The 22,576-nt window shown below is 41.0% G+C and overlaps 1 protein-coding gene across 8 annotated transcripts in view; it reads right to left on the reverse strand.

Moving 5' to 3' along the window:
- Window positions 1-22,576, reverse strand: part of WASF1 (WASP family member 1) — a 227,533-nt gene that overhangs the window by 17,185 nt on the left and 187,772 nt on the right. For all 8 annotated transcript variants that reach the window (XM_075063893.1, XM_075063891.1, XM_075063892.1 and 5 more), the window contains 4 exons: window positions 6,206-6,359; window positions 4,518-4,635; window positions 3,532-3,704; window positions 1,351-1,530 (listed from right to left, as the gene is read on the reverse strand). In XM_075063893.1, coding sequence (XP_074919994.1) covers window positions 1,351-1,530; window positions 3,532-3,704; window positions 4,518-4,635; window positions 6,206-6,359 — 625 coding nt within the window. The remainder of the gene's footprint in view (window positions 1-1,350; window positions 1,531-3,531; window positions 3,705-4,517; window positions 4,636-6,205; window positions 6,360-22,576) is intronic.

Genomic DNA, 22,576 nt, shown 5'->3' on the forward strand with positions numbered 1-22,576 from the left:
AAGCCCGGTGAGCCGGGCATGGGCCCGGTACTGGGGCAGGGGAAGGGGCCAACCCCCAATCCCTGTAAACTATCTACAAATTACTACTAGAACAATAACTAACTACAGTTGAAAATTCAAACTATATATACAATACAAGAGAAAAACGAGTGAATTGCTAGGGAGGTGGAGAACAGATAACTGCGCTCCACAGTTCCAACGACTGACACGGGCGGTAAGAAGGAACTGAGGAGCAGCGGGCTGGCAGGGGTATATATCCGGTGCCATGGCGGCGCCACTCCAGGCCGGCCCACCGAGTGTTGCTAGGGTAAAAGTCTCAGACGAACGTGCACGCAGCGCACGCACACCTACTGGAATGGATATGAGCAAGCACTCGAAGAAGAACAAATGTTAACCCAATAAAAGAGGTATATTTCTGTGTATGTTCCTTGGATAGTGAAATACTTTCATTTGGACAGAGATGAAAATATTATGCTGACGTAACAACATAATCTAGATTTACTCTTGCATATTCCAGATGAAGATAAGGGGAACCCTATAAAAATCTAATCCATAAAGTATGACTTTGCTTGGATATGAAGTTATGTGGAAAAATACTGTCAGGATGATTGGTTTAGATTCTAACACTGGATGGAATATTGGGATACAAAGACATAAAGAAGCAGAAAAATAAACTAAGAGAGAAATGTCTATAATTTAATCTATTTTGTAGACTACTGTCTGTCAATGGTTTTCAAAGTTATTTGATTGCACCCCCGCTCTCTGTCTGTAGTTTATACCCCCCCCTCACCACACAAGTACATATACCGATTAAAAAAAAATTAATGTGCAACTCTGACTAAATACTAAAACCAGTAAGCCATTGATTCAAACAGAGCCAACAAAAGAAAATAAGAGCAAAAGGAAAACTGTGACTGTGGTCGAAACTTACAATTAAATGTGCAGACTGCATTGTAGCAAATGGAATAACATACAGATAGTAACAAACGACTTTGTACAATGCTATGCAAGCTGAACCGAAATCTGTCAAAATGAACGGTGCCATCTGAGAACCTGATATGTCTGGAGGGATCAGATTTGCTAGTCATTTATTGCTATGGGTAAAATACGCACAGTCCGTTTCCCCCCCTTAAAGCTTCTCATGACCCCTAGAATACATTGCACACACCCTGCCCAGCTCAGCCCTCCACCCAGTCTGAGAACCTCTGGTCTATGTTGCTCTCTGGGCTGAAATCAAGTACAATGATGATACTGCTTGCTTCTTCAAAGCAAAGTCTTGCATATCTGTACCTTTTTCAGAGATGTACGTCAGTTTATTGTTGGAAAGTTGTTCCAAACCGGACTCCTTACCTAATACAAGGAGGTATGGGTTTCACATCCCCTGCACCATGCATTGGTGGAGGGGGTGGTGGCTCATGTGGTCTGACCAACACTCGCTCCTCAGCTCTGCTCAAAAGTTCAGTCATCTGACTATAAGGTAATGCAGAAAGGGAGTAGGATCCATCCATATGATCCACATATGGCTGAGGTCTGAGAAAAAACAAAAGTACATTTTCCACTTAAAAACTGTCTTGCTGATGATCACAGACACATGCATTAGTAGAAATCATTCATTACTTAGCTTAGCTACTGTATTATACTTCAGTTTGATCTCTGACTTAAATTCCCTCTCTGCACAAGAGATGCCAATCGAACTGTGGTTTTTAATCTTGTTTCTTTTCCCTTTCTGCCCTATTGCAGTTCAAACGTTAAACGGTTTTCCATTGGTAAACCATACAATTCCTATAGTATGTTTCTGTGATGTTAGTGTTTATTATTCAGACTTTACTGAATTAAACAAATATAACAGTGTTATTAGGAACAGGTTTACAGTATGAAACAGTCATGTGCCTGTAGTGGTTTGTGATTCAAAATCTTTTCATACGCAAACATTGTTTTACTACTTTCCTAAATTGTATAGCAATACATCACATATTGTAGTACTTCAAACAGTTTTATAAAACAATTTATCAAGGCATTACTGCGTTTGACTGTCTTGTGGCCACACAACATAAAGTAGAGTTGACCTGATCTCCTCCCAAATGCAATGTTGCAAGCTAATATACTTCAACAAGGTAACTTAAAGTGTACTACAATGTTGGATGAGTTATCTTCATTTTACTGCTACAACAGCTTAAAATACTTCAATCTACTGTTAAAATCAACCCCTGCTTTTGTCTTAAAGATCAGATCCAATACCAATTTAGAAATGTTTACAGATGTAACTGTTTAATTAAAATGTTGATAAAGATCACAATTTCTCTGAAGTCAGAAGAAAAGTGTTTGCAGAACACTTTCTAACTGCTGGTGGTTCCACTGTAGGTTTCTGGATAGTGCTCATGACTGTAATGTCTAAGCACAGTATTAGATAGTCACTGTAGATCCTTGGGGCTCTGGGGTTTCAAGTGGTTCTGCAATCACTCTGCTGTGGAATTGGGCACACACTTGCATGAGGGATGTGGCAGGGAGGGTGATATACTCCTTATGGGGAGCTAACACATTGGAATACACCTATGTGGTTTTTTTCACAGAGGAGCTGCACTTTAGGGAGGGTTTCATCATAACCTGAGCTGTAAAATACAAATTGAAATGCACTTGAAACCATTTTAGACTTTTCATTCTTCATCATTGTAAGTAGAGTTTTCACTAGGTCAAAGTTCTCAATAGGCAGGTTCTTTATTTCAGGCACAACATCCTGGATCCTACAGTCTGCAGCAGGCAACAACTGTTAATAGAGCTACCAGATAATCTTAAAAACTGTCTTATTTAAAAGGCTGAACAAAAAAACAAGCAACCCCCCCCCCCCAAAAAAAACAACCCCTATTTCTTTTTAATTTTCAAGATAAATGTTATTTGAGTGTCAGCTCTCTTTCCTAGTACAATTCCTCAGTTGGTTACATGCTTTTGGTTTTGCACAAACACCACAGGTATGTCACCTGAAATGCTATCGTCAGCCACCTGCAGAAGTATATTATGAAAAGAGAATTTAGCATGTTAAGGTTTGCAGAAACTTCAATCAAATGTTGGATTCAAGCAAGAGTAAATAAGTTCAGTGATCTCATCCAAGTGGATAATTTGTTCACATCACAAAACCACCACATAATACTGGCAGTTTCTGCTCAAGTAAATCAGAAGACTAGAATAACAGGGGTTGTTGTAGGTCAGGACTGAAATACAGTGACAAATCTGTGTGCAAGCCTACACCAATAATAATAGACTGATAAATGGGTAACAATGACACACACCTCTGCATCCCCCATAACAATGAATTCCAGAGATATAAATTATTCTTTAAAATGACAAGGTAATAATAAACCCTTTAAAACACCTAGGTGAAAGAACTTCAAAATTCTCTTTTGGTAGAGGCAATTCTGTTATCTCTACTGCATTCTGAGTACTGCACCACACATACAGTCAATTACATCATAAATATATTTAGCCAAGGGTAAGATGAAAGTCTCAAAATAAAGGAAGGAAAGAAACAAAAGAAACCTTGAGTCGAAATGCGAGGCTGGGCCATTAGCAACTTCAATGTGCTTATGTAAGAGATTAGCGTCATCTTCGGCAAGCTCTGGACCTTGGGCTAACTTCTGCCACTCTCGCCGTCTGTCGTGAGGCGCCCTGGGCACTTTTTCCGGTTCATGAGGGCGATCTAGATTCTTCTGCTGTAAGAGTTATGCAAACAAAACTGACAGTCTTTTTAAAGAGGAATGTTTTTAAAATCAGTTACAAAACAGAGAGAGAGAAAATTTGATTCCAGTGCAAGAAAAAAAATTATTCAAACCAGAACAGGAAATGAAGGCGTAACAGAGGGAGACACTTCAGTTTTATATGATACTTAGCTAAAGAATAACCAGATGATGGTACTAAGTTCATTCAAAATCTAAATCTAATCTGGCTTGAAATATGTCTTAAATGAGATTCTGAATCTGCCCCTCACATTTGCATTCTACATGATACCATACTTATGCTATGAAATATGTAGAATATGAATGGCAAAAAATAAGCATGTAACAGTGCTTCCCTTCAGTTTTTTATCCTTTCTTTACAATTCAAATGTTCCTTTCTACCATATTAATGCTAATTTATAGTAAACATTTCTCAAAAAGGTTCCAAGCAACACCCTCTATAAAACTGTTGGGAATTCATATTTTAAAAGAAGACTCCAGAGACATTCTTGGATTCTTGTTGTATTTCTTGTAAGAGCTTTTTTACTGTTGTGAGGAATTCATAACATTTGGTAAACCTGCTGTTAACTATGGTAAGACAGCATTAAAACCCTGGGCTCGTTTAATGGTGTCTTATTTAAAAGGCAAGGAAAAATTGATTGAATTGAATGATGTTGAGCCAGTTTCGATATGCTTGAAAAAACTCTATTTGTCAATGTAAAGAACGGAACTTTTTAAATTGCAGAACCACTGAAGCATCATATGTGCAAGCAAACATAACCCACAACTATATAACTTGGAACATACTACCTTCTGCTTTCTCTTTTCCTTTCTCTTGTCCTCGGTGTCCTGCAACATCTTTTCTTTCCATAGATCAAAGAAATATGAAGGATTGGTGTAAAACTTCAAACCTTCTTTTCCGTCATCTCTGAGGTAAATTTATCAAAATAAAACATACTGTTTATTTGGTAGCACATGCGACTAAATGCTGAGGCAATGTAAAGACAGCTTATTCAGGTAGCTGCAGCCATCATTTTTAAACACACTATTCAGGGTTTTTGCCTCAAGCACATTATCAAAAAAATTATTGCAACACATAAGTTTACCTGAAGCATAATAATTAGATTTAAAATTATACTAAAGATCATTACACATGTTAAAGATAAATAAATAAGCCTCTCTAACATGGATAGCCAGATTGATTTGGAGACTCTCAAAAAACAGAACTGGAAGAAGAAAAGATGATATGTATTTTACAGGGTAAAGTCTACCTCAGTGAGGTCACTTTTTCTCCTGTTGTAGTTTGCTAGAGCATTTTAGGGGTCCTGTTTGACTTATAAGATCTGCAAACAGCTCTATTGAGGCTAGGAATCTAAGATAGACTAATTCTCCTGCTTTTTGTATTAAACCTTTATGCTGGAAAATCTAGACACCTTGCCTCTGAGGATAACACTGTGGGAGCAATATTTTCTGATCTCTCTCTTCCTCTGTATGCTGAGCTTTTATTATTTCAGTTAGTTATTTACACTACTAATATTCTCATGTTGGTGCCTCTAAAACCTTCCTCCCCCATCGTTCCTTCTAGTCAGATCCTTATTTTAGAAATAAGCTTTAATGCTAGTTGTGGGATAATAAGTGTCCTGAATAAATGAATCCACTCGCCCTAAATTGTTTTAAAATGTGACTCTAATTTATCTCCCAAAACAGTAAGTACAAGTTGAGGGACCAGTTTTTCATGTAAATAGGCAGTCAGCATAATTTTAGGGAAGCAACAAACCCTCAGGTCATTTTTTGTACTAACCACAACAGTGTAATGACCTGTTTTTTTTTTTAAATTAGCTTCTTACTAACTGTCATGTTATATTATTATTATCCAATAAATAGAAACCTGTAATGGACTAAAAAGCAATGTCTTTTCCATTTTATTATGTGCTCTTCAGCATCAAATTTGCCTTGAATATCAATGTCACAGGAAGAGAATAATTTCTTTCCAATTAATTTTGCTGTATCAAGTCTTAGAATGAAATGTGGTTTTGACTGTGCTCTGCCAGAAACCACTGAACATGGCAACAATGCGCAATCCTTTTGGAATTATTTCTTCCCTTTTCTCATAGGTGCTATTGTGAAATTGGTCACAGCATATAAGATTCAAGTCACAGGATTCTATACACTATACAGTACTCCTTGGCAGAAACAGAATGCATCTTAAAAGGAATTTAGCTTTAACTTTCCTTCTCTTTTTCAGTAGAAACAGTGTTTAACAAATATGGAGCTTTGATATGACTTTTCTTACCAATGTTAGCTGGGCATAACATTCACATTAGTATTAATGTTGATGGCCAGATTTTGCCGTCCTTACTCCTCAAGTAGTTTAGTTGTTGTGGATGGCACTACTCCAAGACTATGGTACTACTCAACATGAGTAAGGTTGTCAGAATAGTGCTATAAGTTACTGGGGGGGAAAAAAGGGTTTTTTTTTCTGATTTTTTCACACTTACCTGTAAGGGGTGAGTATGTTGAGTGGGGGAGGTTGTTCACAAGTGTCATAAGTCTCCTGCAAAGGAATAGGCAGAGTCTTGCGGTCAAACAGCTGCTGATCTTGAATTGTGGAACTCCGGAAAGCTTTTCTCATTGTAATATCCTGCAATGACACTGAAAGGGGACATCAAAATAAAAAAAGAGTTGCTAACAACACTTGATTTGGTTGTATCTATCTGATTCATTATACTAATGCTGGAAAATCACTGTGAACTTGTAAAGCATTTTATAAGTGGTAAGCATTACTATTAATTATTTATTTGTCATATTAGCACCCCAGTTTTACAGTGGAATAATGTCATATAGCTTTTAGTGATATAGTCAGATAACATGAAAATATGTATTGTATGTTCTGTTGTATTATCAGCGACTTATCACAGGAAACTTTTGCTCACTTGGACTCAGGTTGGTAACAGAATTCTGTTTTCCCTGACAAATTGACTTTATCTCAGCTGGACCACCACCAGCCACAAAAAATGTGGTTCTAGATTTCAGAGGTACCTGCTAAAGTTAACCCATTCCATTTCATGATCCTACGGTACAAAAAGCTGGCTCATCTTAATGTGGGGGCTCTTGCCTTTAGCTCTCCTTAACAGGAATAGAGACAGATTTGCACTCCTAGCATCTGCAGCACTGCCGCTGAAGTCCCACCAAAGACGCAATTTAGCAAAGCACTTAAGCATGTTCAATTGAAATCAATGGAACTTATTGGTAAATAGTTTGCTCTCTTCCATTCCATTCCATGAAACCAGTAAAATATCTTTCTAAACAGATTTCTGAATAAGGATGTGACTTTTCAAGGTAACTTAATTTCTTGTAACTACCAACATACTTTTAAAAGTCTGCTAATGTTTAGTATGCAAGATGCAAATAAAGAGAATGGGCAAGAGCCCCATGTAACAGTGATAAGCTTAAACACTGATTCATAATTAGCATATATGTTTAATAAATCCTTAGCCAATAATCAAGATTAAGGTCAATGTGACATTTTATATTATTATACAACCTTTATGGTTTAAAGAACATCAGGCAGGCTGTGCCACAAGAATTCTTATTAGGAGCCTCAGAAGGTTAATTGAAAAAAATGATGGCCACAGATGACATATGCACTGCAGATTCATGGAATAGTTCAACATCACATCTTTCTCCTTCCCTTATTTCCAAATACTCGTCCCATGGAGTCCAGTTGCCTACTTGGCCTCCCCCCCACCCCCCCGCCAACTAATGTCAGTTTTTCAGATTTGACAAATAAAAGGAGTACAACCTATACCAGCAAGCTGTGGTGTTTTTTCCTCTTCAAAATCATTCTATACTGCAACAAGGCAAATTTAATCTAAGTAATAAAAAGTTGATTTTTGAACAGAACTTTCAGTCCTGTTAATATTTAAACAAACAGATTTGAGTTTCTCCCTTCATCTCCACTAGAAATTTTTTTTTTTTCTGGCAGTCCCGCAGTCTCACGCACACAAGTGCTGGAACAGTTTGGTTCCAGGATCCCTGCTCACACATTCAGAAATGTCACTACAGTCTTTTAAAATAATGATTACAAAGAATGCATATGATTACATTTTAAGGGTTTTCTTCAGTCTGATTTTTGTAGCGTATTAGCTAGGGCTGTCAAGCGATTAAAAAATTAATCGCGATTAATTGCGCAATTAATCGCACTGTTAATAATAGAATACCATTTCTTTAAATATTTTTGGATGTTTTCTACATTTTCAAATATATTGATTTCAATTACAACACAGAATACAAATTGTAGAGTGCTCACTTTATATTTATTTTTGATTACAAGCATTTGCACTGTAAAAACCAACAGAAATAGTATTTTTCAATTCCCCTAATACAAGCACTGTAATGCAATCTCTTTATCAGGAGTTGAACCTACAAATGTAGAATTACCTACAAAAAGCTTCCATTCAAAAATAAAACAATGTAAAATTTTATACCCTGCAAGTCCACACAGTCCTACTTGTTCAGCCAATCACTCAGACAAACAAGTTTGTTTACATTTGCAGAAAATAATACTGCCCACTTCTTGTTTACAATGTAACCTGAAAGTGAGAACAGGAGTTCTCGTGGCACTGTTATAGCTGGCGTCGCAAGATATTTGTGTGACAGATGCACTAAAGATTCATATGTCCCTTCATGCTTCAATCGCCATTCCAGAAGACATGCATCCGTGCTGATGACAGGTTCTGCTCGATAACAATCCAAAGCAGTGTGGACTGACGTGTTCATTTTCATTATCTGAATCAGATCCAACCAACAGAATTATTATTATTATTATTTTTTTTTGTGATTCAGGTTCTGTAGTTTCTGCATTGGAGTGTTGCTCTTTTAAGACTTCCGAAAGCAAGCTCCACACCTCGTCCCTCTCAGATTTTGGAAGACACTTCAGATTCTTAAACATTTGGGTCGACTGCTGTAGCTATCTTTAGAAATCTCACATTGCTACCTTCTTTGCGTTTTGTCAAATTTGCAGTGAAAGTGTTCTTAAAATGAACAACATGTGCTGGGTCATCATCCGAAATGGCTATAACAGAAAATATATGGCAGAATGTGGGTGAAACAGAGCAGGGGACATACAATTCTGCCCAAGGAGTTCAGTCAGAAATTAACGCTTATTTTTTTAATGAGCATCATCAGCATGGAAGCATGTCCTCTGGAATGGTGGCCGAAGCATGAAGGGGTATATTAATGTTTAGCGTATCTGGCATGTAAATACCTTGCAATACCATCTATGAAAGTGCCACGCAAATGCCTGTTCTCACTTTCAGGTGACAGTGTAAATAAGAAGCGGGCAGCATTATCTCCCTTAAATGTAAACAAACTTGTTTGTCTTAGCGATTGGCTGAACAAGAAGTAGGACTGAGTGGACTTGTAGGTTCTGAAGTTTTACACGGTTTTGTTTTTGAGTGCAGTCATGTAACAAAAAGAAATCTACATTTGTAAGCTGCACTTTCACGACAAAGAGATTGCACTACAGTTTACAATACAACACAGAATACAATATAGATGAAATTTTAGAAAAACGTCCAAAATATTTAATACATTTCAATTGGTATTCTTTTGTTTAACAGTGCAATTAAAACTGTGATTAATCGTGATTAATTTTTTTAATTAATCGCTTGAGTTAATGGCTATTAATCAACAGCCCTAGAATTAGCGTATAAAAGCCAATCTACTTGAGGCACTGTCTGCCACCTTACTTCCTTCCCATCGCAGCAATTGAAAACAGTATCACTGGAACAGCTGGTAGTTCCACTGTATAATCACAAGAGGGCAGAAGGCAGGAGTTTTTCCACAAAGGGCCTGCAACTTTGGAATGCTCTCCTTGCTTACCAAATCAATGACATTCTTTGTGAGGCTAAAGATGCTTTTGTTCACTTTGTCTTTTGAGGTTTTATTTTTGGGGGGGTTTTGTGGGGGGGTTCTCCCCTCCACCCCCACTCTGTCTTACGATCTGTGATGAAGTGAGACTGTTCTTAATGTTTCCTCTGAATACTGTGTGGGTGCCTCAGTTTCCCCTATGCATTTCTTAAGTCTCCAGCATGAATAAATGGCTGACACACTGTCTCATGGCAACAAATGGCTGGGGCCCTTCCCCCCTGCAAGGGGATGGCTAAAGGTGAACAAAGAGATCAGGCAACTTCCTGGCCTGGGAAAGAGACAACGGCCAGAAAGGAGAGGCTGGAGGGGGTTTCAGTTTGGAGCTGGCGGGGGATGGGAAGTGAAGGCAGACAGGGTTGTCTGGCTTGCTGGGCCCCAGAATGGACCCGGCTGAGGGGTCCCATTCTCTGTACCTACAAGCTCTGTTTTAAACCGTGTTCTTGTCATCTAATAAACCTCTGTTTTACTGGCTGGCTGAGAGTCACGTCTGACTGCGAAGTGGGGGTGCATGCAGGACCCTCTAGCTTCCTCGGGACCCCGCCTGGGCGAACTCACTGTGAAAAGCGCACAGAGAGGCATATGCTGAATGCGTCAAGGTCAGACCCAGGAAGGTGAAGCCGTGTATGCTTCTTGCCCTGAAGACAGTCTGCTCCAAGGGAAGGAAGCTCCCCAAAGTCCTGACTGGCTTTGTAGGGAGCAGTTCCAGAACATTGCCTGGGAACTCCATGACAGGATCGATTTGGTTATGGGATATTTTATCCCTGTGAAAACCTTGTCTAGTTAGGTGCTCAGAAGCCTTTTCAAGACTTCATGAATAATACTATTACTAACAGACAATCCCAGCTAGATGGAAGTAAAGCAATTTACAATGGCATCAACAGTAATCTTGAATTCCATGAACAATGGAGATCTGAGTTTTAGCGAGGATTCCCATTTTTGCAGACACAATTTTGCATTCAACCATGTATATATTTACCTGCCATGAACTGCAAGTAATTTGCTTGCAAAAAACTGCACTTAAACAGAGGTTGGGGCTAACTTGATCTAAAATCAGGCCTTGAATTATTTCATAAAATTAACTGTTCTGCTTTCAAAGTTCTGTTGAAGATATGTACAACTGTCCGTGTTCAGTGCTGCACAGCACTCCCTTAAAGTCTTAAATGCCCTGCAGGAGTTTAATTTGAAACACATTCTAATAAAAAAATCAGTAAAAATCTGTTTAAACACGTATCTTCAGATAGTAATGAAGGGGTTAATTTGGAACATTTCTGGTCAAATAAAATGCATATAAAATGTTTCTTTGCTTTTGATATCTGGCCTTCATAAAAATATATAAGCACATCTCCTAAAACATTGCCAAATTATTGAGACATGTACTGTTCTATAGCCTCTCTTTTCTATCATCAATTGTCTTGTTAAGTCTTTAGAATGAATGACCTTGTCTTCCACCTTTCCAGGCCTAAAATGTCCAAATCATCAGTCTCCCTCTTCTAGATACAGACCTCCTCTCCCCATTAGTACAGCAACTACACAAGCCTCACAAAAGGGGAAGATCACTCCCCAGGGCAATTAGTTCACAAAGCTCAATAGATTATCTGTCCTCTAAACTTAAGAAGTTATCTGATCTGAGGGCTATTTATATATTGTGAAATTCAAAACTGTTACTCGCATTTCCTTCTTTAACATTCTTTGATCCTGTCATGAAAAAGCAGCCTTTTGGTTCAAAACATTTGACCACATTATGACATCATTAAAGGAAATGGAAGGTCACAAAGCAAAGAATATGTAGATATAGCATACTGTGAAATCATTAGCCTTTGAAAGTCATAACAAGCCTTGCTACACTGCAAGTACAAATAATCCAATATCCAAAATGTTTCATGGATACATTTCTCAGGAAGCACAAACTCACTGTATATGTGGAAATCCCAGTTGTAGTACACAAACAATGAGACTCTCTATATGCTGTTTATTCAACATTTAAATGTCTCTCATTTTACATTAAATGTACTTGCTCATTTGAGGATCTGTATTAATACAATAAGTGCAAGCTTGTCCTGTCCAACTCTATTCCTAGGATTCTGTGAAAAGACCCACTACATCAGCTAATCTTGCTCCCTGCCAATACAGAGTTTCCAAGTAATTTAAAATAGCTCATCCTTTTGACAGGCATTGCCAACATATTGTACGCGAGGTTCTGAAAGAGAGAGATCCTTGTCCATTTATCTTTTCAACTCAAGGAAAAAAATAGAAAAAGCAAGTATTTAAATAGTGGTACTGCAACATATAGTAACTGGGTTTTGTTTGAAACTGCCTCATGAATGAAATAAAAAAATTGGTAACAATATTTTACCACCTGGTAAGCTGCTGCTTAGATTTCACTCTCCTTAGTATCCTTAAAGTATGACCTGCAGTTTAGAGCAATGGATGAGGTATGTAGCATATCAGCATGCTGACAGAAACTAGCTATTCTGATAGAAATAATTTACATTTCAAAGAAATATTAAATCTTGTATTTTATAGCTCACTTTAACAGAAATCTGTTAGGCACTAGAGTTTTTACAGTATTTCCAATGTACAGCTAATGAAAAGATTCTACACCAAAAACATTCCAGAAAAGAGGCTATTCACTTGGAACTGGCAACTATGTCTGTGCAGAGCTACAGGTCTGTGAACTCTTACCTCAGTATTGCACTCCCGACACCATTTAAAACCATGAGTTCTTGAGCGTCACAAGCATGATCCCTTGTGGATCCGAATGCTTTGTGAGAATTTTATATAAACAGTCCATGGACCCAAATGCCCTCAGTTCTCTTCCTCTATTTAAAATCCTGTCCAAAGACTTGGGAGAAGCAGGGAATGACGGTGGATATTTAGAAAACTCTAGTTACCAGTAAGAAATCACCTTTTCTTTATTAAAAAATTTCTCTCCAGAAACGAGCATCTGCCTCAGCTCCCATGAGAGAGTAATCGTTGCGATCTGAGCTCCATGTAGGAGTTTTACAGATTTCAGAAAAGGTGATATTCTGTAAGCATGCTTAGGAGCCACCTTACATTTACTAGGGTGACCCCTCTGCCACCAGATTTCCTGTCTGACCATAGTAGTCCTGATAGTTGCTAAACAGGGATTACTTTTCCCTTGGACCAGAAATTACTTTCCCCTAGACTTATCCCAGAAGACAATGAGCAACCTCAAATTTTCTAAAAGGCTTTGTTTTAATGAAAATAATAGCTCATATGCTCTTTGGACATTAACTTACATGTGGAAATTAAGCTACATAAATTGAAGAGGCTTTGAGAAGACTTGGGAGGTTAATGTACTGATTGAGACAGAGTTAAGAAACCACCTTAAATTCAGGATGTAGGTGTAGAACTATGTCCTGTGAAACACTGAATAGCACTTTAGGGAATGCCCTTCTCATCCAGGCATTTCAAGCAGCAAATGTGTTGGTTGGGTCATCACAAATATTTTGACAAGAAAATGCACCACTCAAAACCTGACGTTTTGTCCAGATCCCCCTTTTTATAGATAGAAAACCGACTGTAAAGAAGCACAGATCTCTCAGTAAATTAACTATCTTTATCAAATGGTGGGTGGGTTTTCCTGATTTAAAACTGATTAGCTACTAAAGCATTAATAAATTGTATCGAAGGGTAGGACGACTGGATGAAATGCACTAAGGATGGTTGGGACATGGCCCTCACCCCCAGTGTCTGGCTCTGTTTGATGGACATAGATTCATAGACTCTGGGACTGGAAGGGACCTCGAGAGGTCATCGAGTCCAGTCCCCTGCCCTCATGGCAGGACCAAATACTGTCTAGACCATCCCTGATAGACATTTATCTAACCTTGTCATAGTATTCTTTCCCAAATCTGAACCTTAGAGTCCAGAAAATGAGATACTAGCATGAATCCTCTAAGCTTAATTACCAGCTTAGTCCTGTAGTGCTGCCCGCCAATAGGCCTTGGGTTGGAGCCCCGGTTTAGCTCTGGTCTCCCATAACCTTCCTGGGGCACCCCAAGACTCAGCTTCCTTGAGTGCTCCAACAAAGCGGAATAACCCCTCCTTCCCCTTCTCTTTTTCCGTGAGAGAGAGAATAAACACAGGAGGGGCCCGGACTTTCGTCCTCCCCCCCGTCTTTCCTTTTCTTCACCAGTTCCCTGGTGTCGTTACACAAGCTAACCAAAAGATCAATTAGATTCTAAAAAAAAAGGAATAATTAATAAAAGAAGAAAATAAAAATTGTCTTTGTAATCCAGATGAAATATTACAGGTATTTGCTTATAAAAAATGGATAAACAGCCTTATCCAGAGAATGCAATTTAAAATATTTCCATGCAAACTACACATTTGCATAAGAAAAAACAAATAAACAAGACTATAACCGCCTTACATTACTCACTTTCGAATAGTAGAGACTGTAGCGGGAGATTGCAGAAACTGGTTTCCCTCTAGTCTGTCCCGGGGACCAGAGTAGAACAAAACAAACCCAAAAGCTACATACAAAGGCTTCCCTGCCTGGCGATTTGAACGTATCGTTTCTCTGATTGCCGTCTGCTGGTTCAGGTGTTGTGTTGTTAACCCTTTCCAGCTGAAAGAGAATAACCCTGTAGCTACTGTTTATTGACAATACTCTCCGAGATGGAGTTCCGACAACCTCCTAGGAATTTTATATCCAGTGTTTACCACTCGCAGGAACTTTGTTCCTAATGTCCACCAAACAGTTTACGCTTTAAGTTAGTTTTAGGATTTGCAGCGACATAGGAATGTGTGCTCATAAACAGTGGGGCATCGATAAATGCAGTCTTTGAGGAGAAATGATTGGCATTCTCAATTCTACGCTCAATGTATGTTCTTTTTACTTAGGGTTTGGTCCCAAAATTCTCGTCTGCCATAAATTATGCTTTCTGTCTATGTAACCAGCTGCTTAATGTGCCAGGACTTAGCAGGGCTGAGCCCAGGCCCCTTAGTCTTGGCAGTTTCCTGGCCTGGCACCTCTGCGGCTTGCTGTGTCAATTATGGCGAGTGCAAAAAAAAATTGCTGAGCTCCAGGCCGTAACTGCTTCACGCTGCACCTCTTTATACACTAAGCATTGATGTAATTATGCAGTTAGCATCTGTATGGGATGTCAGGCCTTCAAACTACTTGTATTCTTTGTTTTAATCACTAATCATCGACTCACATTCACCTCTCCCATTTTGTGACATAAATGGACCAGTCGTCTCTATTAGCTCCCAGAAGAGGACCAGTGGACCCATCATGTTTTAAGTGTTTCTTGTGAATGGAGCCAGAAGAGGGACAGAGAGCAGGGGTCAGATGGAGGCAATTAGATGGAAGCGGATAGAATGGCCTCTTTTATGTATTTCGAGTATCCACTTGTCTTGAACTAAGTTCTCCCAGCGAGGTAGGAGTAAGAGAGTGGGTCTCCAACGGAGGGTAGTCACCAAAACTAGCGATTCAGTGGAGTGAATACTTGATGCTACCAATGAGGTATCAGAAGGTCTCGTTAAGAGAGAGGGTGTTGGGTTAGAAGTAGGGGTGGGAGTCCTCGTTTCTGAGAGTCTAGCCTTTCTCCTGACGGATCCTGAAGGCTTAGGAAAGATGTGCTCTGGTAGTGCGAAAGGTCTCATTATGGACGTTGAGTTAACTAACTGTCTTCTCATGCAGGCACATAAATTTCCCAGTGATCGCACCACTGTCCTGGAGTCTTGAAGTGTTGTAGGAAATGAGTCTGTATGTTGGGAAGGAGCTTAGTCCTTCAAACAGAATCTACTGCCATGTTTTGAACTTTCTCTTGGAGTCCTAAGGATTGGATCAGGAGCTCTTCTCATGCCATCCATGGCATAGCGTGGAAAGAGTGTATGTAGTGGCTCTAAGCAGGGCTTGAGCGTCTTTCATTTAGGGCGACTTAGGCATCACCTAGTGCCAGCTTCTGGGGGGGGGGCGCGCATTTTGCGGGGGCGGCAGCGGCTCGCGTCGGACAGCGCCGTCGTACCTGCAGAGGGTCTACTGGTCCCGCGGCTCCGGTGGACCTGCTGCAGGTATTTCTGCGGACGGTCCGCTGGTCCCGCGGCTCCGGTGGACCTGCCGCAGGCATTTCTGCGGACAGTCCGCTGGTCCCGTGGCTCTGGTGGAGCTGCCGCAGGCATGCCTGCGGCAGCTTCACCGGAGCCACGAGACCCGTGCGCGGGGCGGCGAAATGGCCCGGCGCCTAGGGCGCCAAAAATCCTGGCGCCGGTCCTGCATCTAAGACAGCTTGCAGAGAGGCTTTCGCTATCAATGGTCCTTCAGTGATGATAGACGAGAATTGATTTTTCTGGTCTTGTGGCAAATGCTCAATAAAAAGTGTAAACTTGAAGTATGTACTGAAATCATATTTTGCCATTAAGGCCTAGCATTTGGCAATGTGAAATTGGAGAGTGACTGATGAAAAGTTCTTCCTTCCTATCAAGTCCAGCCATTTAGATTCCTTATCCAACGGAGAGACCATAAATCATGTTTGACTGTTTCTCATTGGTAACCTCCACCATAAAGGAATTGGGGTTAAGGTGGGAGAAGATGCACTCCATTCCTTTGTGTGGGATGCAGTATTTTTTTTTATCTGCCCACTTACAGATCAGTGGAATTGCGGCATGTGTTTGCCACAGGGCATATCTGGGAGATATAGGTAGGACAATGTTTATTTAGGGATGTCAGGATGTCCACCAGGGAATGTTTGGGCTCTTGCACCTCCTCTAGTGCTATTTGAAGGGAGTCCACTAGCCTTTTCAGGAGTTCCCGGAATGTTCTGAAATCATCTTTGTAAGAGGCTGATGGTGGCATTACTACTCCTCATCTTGAGATGAAGACTTTCCAGATGGACACAAGATCTTCTCTGCCTGAGTCTCCTCTTCCTTTTGTACATCTTCCAGTCCTGGAGAAGTGCAGAAGTGTGAGGACATTCTGTAGAAGCTCATGGTTGGTATGGTACTGGTGCTTTGTCCTAGGCACCCAATAAAGTTGGTCACTGTAGTGGCCCAGTGGTCTCAGGGACCCCACTGGGGAGGGACTCAATGATCATCATAGTCTCTGAGCCTATGATATCTGGTTGGTTCCCCAGGCTTGTGTTCATGCAAGGGGCTCAGAGGGGTGGGGTAGGATAGTACAGAACTGAGATGGATCCATGTACTGAAATCTCTGAGTCGGAGGCGTCTTCCTCTGAACTAAGGCAGGGGGAGCCCTCTGATGTTTTAATCTGTACTGAAAGCTGGAGGTGTAAACCAGTCCCAACATCCTGCTTTTGTAGTGGTACCATGGAGGCGATGGTGGTAGATCTCCTATAATTTGTGATTCAGGTTCAGAGATAAGATGATCTTCTGAAGAACGGAACCTGAAAGGAGGTGGAGGGCTTGGATATCCCTCACCTGAAGCTCAAGTTGGTACTGGGTGGTGAGATGGAGGTTGTTGCAGTACCAAAATGGTTGTAGTGTCCTGCCCTCTTTCAGAGATATTGCGAGATACTGGTAGTAGGGCGTGAATGATACTCTATGGGTCTCACTATGTCTAAAGGGAGTAGATGGTGGTGCTGTGGTATTTGCTCCTGAGGTAGACACACCAGAGTGGGTCTTCTTCCTCAGAACCGATATCTCAATACCAGACCCAATCCGAGACTCTAATGTACCCTTAGAAAGATGAGAGGTCTCCCAGGAGTGGGTCATGTGCGGTGATCTTCCCCTCCTCTTCATTTCCCTGCTGGAAAAAGAATGCTTCCTCTTTTTTGAGGCCTTATTGTCCAGGGCTGCAGAAGCAGCAGCAACAGTGACTAAGGCTGTCTGCAAAATTGATGCCAATATACTGGTGTGTGAGGGGGGAGTGGACCCCTCAGGAGCTAGGGCATGCTCCATTAGTATTAGCTTCAGTCTAGTGGGAGTAAATAGTGGGAGTAAAATCCCTTCCCCCTGTGTTGAGAAGGAACAGTCTCTATTGCTCCTAATTGGAGGAGATGATCTACCTCTTGGTGCAGTAAATATTGGCGAGAGGGGTCCGTGAAGAGGAACGGGGAGGATGGGTGATATAGACAGGAAAGGAATGGTATAGCCAGTTTGGATGACTTGTAAGGCCCATTTGTCCATGGTGATCGCTGCCCACTTGAGGTAGAGTGGGAGCAAATGGTCTCCAAATAGCTGGGCGGAGGTATATGTGCTGGAATGTGGGAGAGGTCTTCCAGACCCTCGACCAACCCTTCAAATTTGCTTATTAGAGGAAGTATGTTGAGAGGCCGCTGGTGGAGAGCGTCATCATTGTGGTCTCTGTCTCTGTCGTTGCAGGTGTTGTTCATAAGACCTCTGGTGTTGCTGTATGTATGTCGGGTATCTAGGCCACTGATATAGTTGATACCTGTATTGTCTCCTTCTTGTGGCAGATGTATGAATGTCAAGGGACTGGAGGCTAGCCCGTGAATCCTTCATGGTGTGCGGCACTTCATTGATTTTGGCTGCGAACAGTTTTTGTCTGTTGAAAGGGAGATCTTCGACTGTATTTTGTATCTCCCGTGGGTATGCCGAAAAATTAAACCATGAGGTTCGTCGCATAACAACGGCCATGTCAGCAGCGTTCGGTGAGGTAGAGCCATGAGTGAAATCATCTGTCCTTCAGAGACCAGAGATTTGAATTGTTGCCTCTTTTCCTCAGGAATGTTGTTAATGAAGTCCATACATTTGCCATAGTTCCTGTGGTCGTATGTGGCAAGTAATGCTGCGTAATTCACCACTCTAAATTGAAGTGTAGATATGAGTATACTTTGTGGCTGAATAGGTCCAACTCTTACTCTCCTTATTGAAAAGGATGGATCAAAATTGATGTTGTTTGTCCCTTTGGTTGGCTGCTTCCACTAACAGCAAGTTGGATGCTGGTAGTGAATCCCTTGCAGGAAATGTAATATTTTAGGTCCGCCCTTTTGCATATTGTAGGTATTGTGGCTGAAGTTTGCCACACTGTCTTGGTGGCTTCCACGATAGCCCCATTGATTGGCAATGCTATCTTGGAGGAGGAAGATGTCTGTAGGATATCAGTTAACTCATGTTGAATTTCCGGCACTTCCTCCAGAGCAATCTTAACCTCATTAGCCACTCTTCTGAACAAGTTTTGGAAGTGAGTAAAGTCATCTGCCATGGTTGGTGGTGGAGGCATAATAGCCTCATCCGGATGAATTACTGTTGGTTGGCGAGGTGTCGGGAGCAATGTCCTCTTCCTGATTTGCCATGAGTTCCTCCTGTATGTCCACTGCTACAGTCTCCAAAGGTGGAGGTGGGAATCTGGTGTCTTCCCTATGTGCGCTAGGGCACCTGTTATGGTGTCTTCTGTAAGGCCCCCAGGGACTCCAATATGGCCAGTGACCAGGGAAGGGCATGGGTGGTTCCATCCATGGGTGGTCATACCAAGGTGGCATGTCGTGAATGTATATGGACCATGATTGTAGTGGTCTGGCAGGAATAGGTGTCCTGACTGGGGAAGAATGGTGAGGGGAGACTACCCCTTCAACCTCCTCATTTTCATCACTCGAAAACTATGATGGCATGGGGGATAGCTGTTGGTGTGGTACCGCTGGCCCCGGTGAGACATCGGTGCCTAAGAGAAGAGACTCCGGGGTCAAGGAGACCAACAAATCCTTATGGTGTGGAAAATGGCATGGTGCCAAAAGCACCAGTGCCACGGGGTTGGGTGCTGATTGCACCAGTGGTGTGGTGTGCTGAGTCGGTGCTGATGTCACTTGTGTCGGCGCCTTGGTGCCAGCGGCATTAGTCTGTGACATGGAAATAGGAATGGTTACTGGTGCCATCTCCTTTGGAGGTACCAACAGTGCTGTGGTGGAGACAGACAGCTTAAAGCCATTAGCCTCGGCACCGGAGTGGTGGGTGCCAGTGGCTGCCACCACATAGACAGTGCTAGAGGTGCCTGGAGTGCCATAGGTGCTGAGCCTCAGTGAGGCTGGCATCAATGAGAACAATGCTTGAGAAGGAACTGAGGAATCCAGATCGCGTGCACACTAGTTGAAGTGCCAACGGTGTGCAAGGCAGGCACCGTGCATGTGCAATGCATACAGGCACTGCTACAAAACTCTCCGAGCAAAGGTGCAGGGACACACCTTCACCTGGAGTGGAGTACCCACAAGAACATCTCTCTTGAAGAACCTGTTCTTTCAAATGTCCTAACCTCTTTTCCAGGTGCTGCTCCTTGTCTTACAATAAACAAAACTCTTGCTTCCAGTTTCTGTTTCCTTTCCCAAGGCCAGTTTTTCATCCCAGCTGCTGCTCCCTCAAGTTATCACCACAACTGCCTCGCCTCATAGCTGCCAATCATTCTAGGTGTCCCCTGCCAATGCCACCGTTGTCTTCTACAGCAAAAGCTTCTACCCCCACCTCTTGTGATATTAAGGCTATATAACAGTGGTGGGCAACCTGCCACATGTGGCCCGTCTGGGTAATCTACAGGCAGGCCGCAAGATAGTTTGTTTATATTGACCATCCACAGGCATAGCTACCCGCAGATCCCAGTGGCTCACCTTTGCCGGCCAATGAGAGCTGCGGTAAGCAGCGACCAGCACATCCCTGTGTCCCGTGCTGCTTCCTGCAGCTTCCATTGGCCAGGAATGGCGAACCGTGGCCACTGGAAGCTGCAGGCAGGCGTGCCTACAAATAGTCAGTGTAAACAAACTGTCTTGCAGCCTGCCAGCGGATTACCCTGATGGGCTGCGTGCGGCCCGCAGGCTGCAGGTTGCCTACCACTGCAGATAACATTTCTCAGCTATTAATCTTTCCCAGGTGGTAACTAAATTATGTGGCAAACTGACGTTTCTAGAACACTAAAAACCTACAGGTACACTTAAACATTAAAAAGAGACATTTGTATTAAATTAAAAATTAAACTAATGACTTTTATTCATTTTAATTCAATAACATAAGTTTTTTTAATTTTTCCACTTATTTCTCTACTGCCATGGAATTTTCCATTTTATCACAGCATTCAGCACAGGTGTGCTGCAGACGTCAAAGACCTTATGTACTATGTTTGGCTTCCAATTTGTTAAAATTAAAAACACCATTATAAGGCATTCTGTTCTATTAAAATAGCAAAATAGACAGATCAGCTCTTAGCTTATACATTTTCCTTCTTCTAGGACATCAATTTTTTTTTTTTAGGGAGTGATACACAACTGTTATTTGTTAATGACTTGTTACAGTTGGTATCAGTACTGCACTGTACATCAGTATCTCAAGAGAGAGGCATGAAAGCTAAGATGATGATTCGTAACAAAAGCACTGTAAAAATTTCTACCTACACAGATTTTAAATTATTTATCTGTACTAGCACTTCAAGATTAATGGCACTAAGAAATTCGTAGAACTGCGGGTAAAACTGACAAGTTTTCTTTACAAGAGCAACAATATGGAGATGATCATGTATTCTTTACTTTACAATTGCGACACAATTACTTGAACATATAAGACAAAGATGACCTGTACTGGTCGACCAACAGGTCATCTAGCCACGATCTGTCTGCCAACAGTGGGCCATGCATGATGCCCGAGGGATGAACCTAACAGGTAATGATCAAGTGATCTCTCATACCTGCCATCCATCTCCACTCTGCTGACAAACAGAGGCTAGGGCACATTCCTTACCCATCCTGGCTACAGCCGATTAATGGACTATAACCTCCATGATCTTATCCTATTGCTCTTTTAATAATGCATGTTATGGTCCTAGCCTTCACACCTCCTCAGAAAGAGAGTTCCACAGTTGACTGTGCGCTGTGTGAAGAAGAACTTCCTTTTATTTGTTTTAAACCTGCTGCCCATTAATTTCATTTGGTGTCTCCTAGTTCTTGTATTATGAGAATACGTAAATAACTTTTCCTTATCTAATTTCGCCACACAACATGATTTTATATACCTCTATCATATCCCCCCTTAGTCTCCTCTTTTCCAAGCTGAAAAGTCCTAGCTTCTTTAATCTCTCCTCATATGGGACCTGTTCCAAACCCATAATCATTTTAGTTGCCCTTCTCTAGTGCCAGTATATCTTTTTTGAGATGAGGAGACCACATCTCTATGCAGTATTCAAGATGTGGGTGTACCACTGATTTATATAAGGGCAATAATATATTCTCCATCTTATTCTCTCTGCCCTTTTTAAGGATTCCTAACATCCTGTTTGCTTTTTTGACTGCCTCTGCACACTGCGTGGACGTCTTCAGAGAACTATCCACGAGGACTCCAAGATCTTTTTCTTGATTTGTTGTAGCTAAATTAGCCCCCATCATACTTCCACAAATAATCACTAACAGCTAACTCACTAGTATGTCAATTATTATACGATATATGTGAAACAGACACCTTCAGCCTCCTCAGAAATCAATCTATGTTAAATAAGGAAATTAAATAAAACATGATGGCAGAGAAACCACATCTTCAGTGCAATGGATTTAAATTCTTTTTACTACAAGAAGGAATTTTATAGCTTATCATACTACATTTATGTTCTAAAAATAAATTATGAAAAGAAAAAATTTCAGAGAATTCATTAGGTACTTCTTCTGTTAACTTATGATAATACTTACAGCACTGATTTCTCATGAAATAATTTCATATCTAGTGTGTAATAGCATGCTAGTCACAGCCAAAACAGGCTGAATGCTTCTATTATTTTTCACTGAAGAATTAATTTTATTAACACATGCCTATTACAATGTATAAAAAAAGTATTAATTCTACATATTCATTCCACTTAATTGAAAACAAGCAATTATTCTTCCTCTATGTACAAAAACAGCATCACTGGTATGGGGAGAACAAATTAATATAGAAGCCTTTGTGATGAGGAGAAGAAAATGACGGGAAGATACCTTATATTCAAAACATACAGACATTCCCTCTCTAAGCTAACATTTTTCAGA

This window comes from Chelonoidis abingdonii, chromosome 3 (genome assembly GCF_003597395.2).
Source record: "Chelonoidis abingdonii isolate Lonesome George chromosome 3, CheloAbing_2.0, whole genome shotgun sequence".
Lineage (NCBI taxonomy): Eukaryota > Metazoa > Chordata > Testudines > Testudinidae > Chelonoidis > Chelonoidis abingdonii.